The sequence below is a fragment of the Dinoponera quadriceps genome, unplaced genomic scaffold (genome assembly GCF_001313825.1).
Source record: "Dinoponera quadriceps isolate SergipeBrazil2010 unplaced genomic scaffold, ASM131382v1 scaffold3271, whole genome shotgun sequence".
Taxonomy (NCBI): domain Eukaryota; kingdom Metazoa; phylum Arthropoda; class Insecta; order Hymenoptera; family Formicidae; genus Dinoponera; species Dinoponera quadriceps.
The window spans coordinates 371,169-377,603 of record NW_014557287.1 but is presented as its reverse complement, the minus strand read 5'-3'; the positions used below and the strand labels follow the sequence as shown (position 1 = coordinate 377,603).

The 6,435-nt window shown below is 37.8% G+C and overlaps 1 protein-coding gene and 1 long non-coding RNA gene across 2 annotated transcripts; one reads left to right on the top strand and one right to left on the bottom strand.

Annotated features, from left to right (window-relative positions):
- Positions 1–2,496: 2,496 nt before the first annotated feature.
- On the bottom strand, positions 2,497–4,899 carry LOC106748950 (brain protein I3). The gene is made up of 4 exons (XM_014627912.1): positions 4,795–4,899; positions 4,304–4,388; positions 3,684–3,838; positions 2,497–3,585 (listed from the first exon to the last, which is right to left on the bottom strand). The coding sequence occupies exons 2-4, from the start codon at positions 4,368–4,370 to the stop codon at positions 3,454–3,456; spliced, it is 354 nt and encodes a 117-aa protein (XP_014483398.1). The 5' UTR covers positions 4,371–4,388; positions 4,795–4,899; the 3' UTR covers positions 2,497–3,453.
- A 183-nt stretch (positions 4,900–5,082) lies between these two features.
- LOC106748899 lies at positions 5,083–5,774 on the top strand. Its single transcript, XR_001374795.1, has 3 exons — positions 5,083–5,278; positions 5,410–5,573; positions 5,644–5,774. It is a non-coding gene; the product is annotated as an uncharacterized LOC106748899 (long non-coding RNA).
- Positions 5,775–6,435: the final 661 nt, after the last annotated feature.

The following is a 6,435-nucleotide window of genomic DNA, read 5'->3' as shown; positions in this document are numbered from 1 at the left end:
TGCCGTAAACTATATTAATTAACTGGATAAGAATGATGTAGTTCGTTGAAGTGTTGATACTAATGATGACTCGTGTACCAAAGATGTGATCCTACTTAACCGGTAACCGTTTTATATTATCGTTATTATCATTAGGTCGTTTAGTTCTCTCATTATTGTACACTCCTCGTATATCTCGGTCAGACACACGTGCGCGCAATCTTTCCGAATCCTGACAGGTTTTTACTCGCTCGCGGGGAAACTGTTTTCCGAAATATTAACGAGGTATCCGTGTATACATACGAGATACCTGTATACGTACATACTCACTCACCCATTCACTCGCACACATACATACACACGTTACATTACATTTTTTTAATGGCTGTGCTTCAATACTTGCGTGCTATGAGATTGAATATAACTGTCCTGAGCGTGAGTGTTGTACTAACATGACAATTTTATATTGTAACGCGTATATTACTGTCGTCGTATATCGAACCTTGGCGAAGTGTATATTTTCCAAAAGTCCTTAGTAACGAAACGAGAAGAACCTCGTGATATTTTATTCAAGTGATCGCTTCGATTCCGTTTCGTTTCCTGTTTTCACGTCGGTTCTCCGACGACTCCGCGATTTTATACTACTCGATCGATTATTTGTACCATACACTTGTCGGTGTAAATATATGTTAATTATAACTGCGATACGCAAAAGATGGATAAAGAGAGAGAGAGAGAGAGAGAGAGAGGGAGGGAGGGAGGGAGGGAGGAGCGACAAGATGAAACGTTGTCTAATTGCACTGCGAACGGACCAAACGACGTGTTCGTGTTTAGATCGCTGCATATATATATATTTCTCTCTCTGTCCTCTACTTTTCAAAAAAGAGGAAGATCCGAGTGTTATGTCGAAAAATCTCGTGTTCGTTTTCCTCTTGTCTAATTTATATAATACGAGGAAACGAAGCTCATATAATTGGCTCGACACTTCCTCGATCAGAAGTTACACGGAAAAAAATATTTTGCTGTTGCAGCAAGACTGTTGTAATGACAGCGGTGAAGTTTAATTGACATAACCAAGTTATTTCGCTGTCTATATATCCAGCGAATAGCAATTAATGTTCTTAACAAGTCTTGTTATTGCCCGAACAAATTTTTTTGCTGTCCAAAGAAATTTCTTTGCTGTTCCTATAGTAACAATTTGCTGCGCCAGCAAAATATTCTTCTCCATGTGTCGATATCGTTACCGACTTCGAATGTCCGTTACCGTTCTTTGTAAGCAATGTGGAGATAATAATATTTAATCTAAAAAAAAGGGGGGAAAGGAAAAAAAGAAATAATTCCCAAAGTACAATCTTACGTGCGTTCCGCGTAAACTCGCAGCTACATTCGATAGCTAAGACACTGGAAAATAAGATTGATTGAATTAAGCGCGCTTCGGTGAAGAGAAACAGAATTTCTCCGGTTTCTGTGAATTAAATTCACTATTTTGAGAACCGAGAAATTCTGTTTCCTTCCTCCAAAACGCGCTTGGTTGTGTCACGTCTTGTTAATTCAACCAATCTTTTTTTCTTTCCCGTGGAGAACCGTTCGATATATTTCTCGACCGTTAACATGCTCGTCACGGTCCCACGCGATATCGCTCGCCGGACTGACTTCGACGCGAGTATCTCGCGATTGCGGCCAAATGTGAGATTGTCGATGTTCAAATACGTTTTCGCATCCGGCGAATTCGCAATCTGATAATGCAACGTGTGCGATTCTCCGCGGTTCTAATTTATCCTCACTGCGCGTCGAGGCCGAATTGTAGCGAGGTTTCGTTCTCATCGCGAATCGCCAAACTAACGACGCGCGCTACGCGTCGGTGTGTATCATCGTCGTTTCAATTAAATAACGTAGATCATTTTGTGTCACTCCCATGGAGGAGAAGAAAAGCAAGGGCGGAGACGATTTTCCTCCTTGGGCCCGCAGTAACGCCAGTGAACGAGTTGTCTGACGGGAATGCCCGTAGCCTGATGTTATGTATATTGTGATCGTTTTTAGACTGAGGAAATAATATCCGTAATGTACCTTCGTAAGTGTACACCGTGTCTCCTTTATTGTCGCCGGATATATTTCACGGCTCGCGTTTACGCCGCGGCGGTCGAAGCGAATCGCTGCGATCGGGTGATACTTTACGGCGGACGTTTTATACGAAAAATACACCTCTCGAATTACGTGTCTCTATTTCTATCCCTCTTTCTCGTCATTAGCATCATTGTATACGCGCTCTTTGTAACATATACCTATAGCAACTCGTCGAACGAGTACAAAATTGTACAAAAGAGAAAAACGAAGAGAAGCGCACTTCGACCACAGCGACCGCTTCGGCCACGTGATCGCGCGAGTCAATCGTGCCGATTTAATACTCATTGCTAGCCTATACGTAAAATCGTGATTAGTTCGAAACCCGTTCCTTATCCGCGTGAGGTCGTTGCTCTGTACATATATACGTATGTGGATTATAAGACAAGCTTCTTGTAATGTATAAGGACTTTTACAAAGCATATATTACGTAAGGTGTATATATACATATTGCAAGACACATTATTGTACAGTAGAATAAATCATTATCATGAGGGATCTGGTGGAATTCGTTCAATTTGGTTTCGGACCCCCGGCAAGTATATATTTCATGTGTGTGTTTCCTCCTTCTTCCGGAGGACTTTTGACACATTAATAAGGACTATTGAATTATAAAGACGAAAATCGAATTATATAGAAATGCACTTTTTCTCTGAATAAATTTGTGAAGAAATATAATAAATTTATTCTGACATACAGATAAACATATGTTTATAAAATGCGCGCGCAGAACAATTTCTTAACACAGACTCACACTTTTATCATTTATCGCAATATATTTCTTCAAATATAATCTCATAATTTTAAGATGTTATACATGTATATATATATATATTTATGATTATATAATACCCTACCTCTAAGCATTTCTCCATAATTATGAAAAAAATCGTCAGAATAAAATTTATTAGAAGAAAATATATCAGAAGAAAATAAATAATTTACTGATTAAAAGTAACATTATTATGGAGTACAGTACATAACAGCAAAATATAACTAATAACTAGAAAATACATTTCATACAAAATTCCACCAAATTTTACACACATTTTGCATATTACAATAAAAAATAAAACATTTAAAAGCCATTGTTTCTCAATTTAGTATAACTATTATTGCCTGAGTTTAATTATTTCACTCACATTCTTTCTATTCTTCTTAAACCTCCTGTATACACACACATGTATTGATATATATATTCTATGACTATAAAAATATATTATTCTGAGACTAAATATAATCTTTATCATTTGCAAAATTAACTAATTGATCATTAATATCTACATTTTACTTTCAATCTATTTGAGATGGAATTGTTCTTTATATAAAAATATACGCAATCATTGTTCTTAGTCAGCCAAAATATGCACCACAATTCGAACAGCGTTTTGTCTTCAACAGCATACAGCAAACAATCCCGATGGGAAAGAAGAGAATTGCGCAAAGCAGGCCAAGAAATGTGTAATCATCTTCCATCACACCTACCTGTTTTGTGCAGAAATAAAATTTCACTGAATTATGAACTTCTAATCTTTAAACAAGAGAAGACAGAAGTAATAATCAAATAATGTTGATGTGCATACTCTGCAAGCCGGACAGCCTCCAACCAAAATAATTTCTGGAACAATTACTGTTGTAGAATGTGTAGCACCATATGATGGAATATAACTTCCTTGATGATTAGTTTCAGTATTGTTGATGTAATATCCAGGAGGCGGTTGCCATGATGAATTTACTACTAAAAATGACTTACTAAAATATTTTTGTAACATATTATATTGGTAGAAATTATAGAAAGAGCTTATAATAAATAGATTTGGAGTTAGATCTATATATAAGATCGATTCATTCATGTGCACAAAGAATTATAATCATTTTATTTTTTCAATCTTTGAAAAAAATTGTTTAAACAATTTATTTAAGACGTATATTCCTGACAACACAATTAATTAACTTAATCTACTTACAAACTATTTATAAAGGAACTTGCCAGTCCTGTATTCATGTATCACACTATAATAATATTTTTAATTTGCACTTTACAAAGAAGTTAAAAAATATATATATATCTGATCGATGATAATTGCGCGTTATACGTTACATATCTCGAAGACGTTATTTTAAAAAAATAATGCAAACAAACGTTCTTGACGCGAAACAATATAATCTTAATTTAACCTAAAAATCGTAAATCATCACATACATGCTGGAGCCGTCGCGGCAGAATATGGTGGTGGTTTTTCCGGTATATTCAACGGCTGAGCCTCCATGACACCGGTTCGTTTATTCTGTTTGACAGATGACTAAATTAAAACTCGGCAAGAGCAAATCCAAATTTGACTTTAGAGACCTCGTGCGACGAAAGCGCGAAATATCATATCATATCTCTGTATGTGTGTAGGTGTGTTGGTATGTATGTATGTGTGTGTAAGTGATATCATATTCATGATGTTTTCGATTTGTTGACTCGACCCCACTCGGGCAGCATTCCGATATTCGCGAAATATTGTAAACTATAGTATATGTAACATAAGCTATAGATTGCAGTACTGCAAAGATTATCGGAACGCTCGAGTCGGATCGAGTCAGCAAATCGAAAACGCCCAGCTTCTATGGCTTTCTACGTTTCACTTAATATTCTTCTGTAAGAGCGATCGATCCTTTTTACACCACGTTATATTTTTGTGCACTTACATATTTATTATTTACATTTCCCGGGGCTACCCAGCTGCGACGTGAAAAATGCACGAATCAGCGCGGAAGCACTCGGCTCGACTGGCTTCTCTGCTTTTTTCCACCTGCAGAGGTCGCCTGCATTACCGATTTACCATGTTCAGAGAGCGTTAATTCGGTCGGTAATTTTTCATGAGCCGTCATCGTTACGGCAGCGAGCGTCCTTACCGCCGCGCATCGCGCACTATGTGCTTCCCGCTTGACGTTGACAGATGTCACTACTTCTGTATAATTAATGAAGGATCGGAAATTCAAAAATTCGCATTCCGATCGGTGGAGCACTCCGCTACAAGAGATTGGATGCGTCCATTTTGCAATCTCTTTCACTTGGTGTGAATACTCGGACGATCGATTTGAGGAACTCGAATACGAATTCGAACGGACTTCCCTTGGAGCTTGGGGAAGCAGAGGTGAATTCCTCGCATGGTTTCTCGTGTGAACAGAGGTAAGTTTCTCGTAGATCTGATTGACTTTCGTCAGGTTCTCTCAACTTTTGCGTTTACCCTCCTCGGATGACGCACGTCGCGACGAAGTGCATGTTGCAATTTTACGAAAAAATGTGCAATCCCGGTTTAGCAAAACCGTGGTCTGTTTTTCCGCTGCGGATGACGAATGTCGCGATGAAGTGCGCGCGTATGCAGTTCCGTGAGGAAGCCGTGTGATCCTAGCTAAGCTGACAATTAAGTCGGTGGTCTATCTCGCGAGGATATGACGTCAGGTTTCCTGCCGGCGGTCTAATTGTAAGTCCTGACCGCATTAGCTGACAACGTCAGATAAGCTAAAACGCTAAATATGTCGCGACTTTTGCAGTGGTTCGTGCAAAAATGAGATAATTGAAGGAAACTACCAAGAGTCGCTCGCTGAAAATAAACGCGCAAGCGAATGGGATCACAGAATCGAATCAATGTAAGCTTTGAAACAGTTTTTTTTTTTTTCAAACGAACTGTTCTTTTCACACCAGTTATCCAGATAGAAATGCATGATAATCACGTTTTATCACAATGTGCTGTCATATTTCACAATATGACTTCAGCTTAACATCTTTTAAAAGATCATTACGTGATTAACATCACATGAGCACAAGATGTACACAAATGATGTGTGCACGCTCGTGACATGATTATGATTAATACCATTAGATGAGAAATTTTTCTGACATAATGACATGAACGACATCTGAGCAGCATATGCGCATGCATCTGTATACATTCTTGTTTTCACGTTGTGACTATTGTATTATTGGACAGATTGTAAAATAAGAATAGAATGTCGTTTTAGCGTTGATAGTATTCTTCCCAAAAGCATCCAAAGTTATTAAGTTTAATGTCTAATTAATTTTGAAGGCAGACATGGTTTGGGAATCTAGATATAGCATAAAATGTCCTAAAATCTTTCTGAATTTGTTTCGTTCCTTTTCTTGTTTTCCTATTATTCCTTTTGTTGTCTCTGTCAGATAGCTGATCTATCCTTGTCGCAGGAAAATAAGAAATCAATGCTCTCTGATGCGGATTAGCAAATGGCTGAAGACCTAAGATATAAAGTCTCGGAAGCAGATAATATGTGGCTGATAAGAGAGAACCCACATCTATATATGTAATAGGA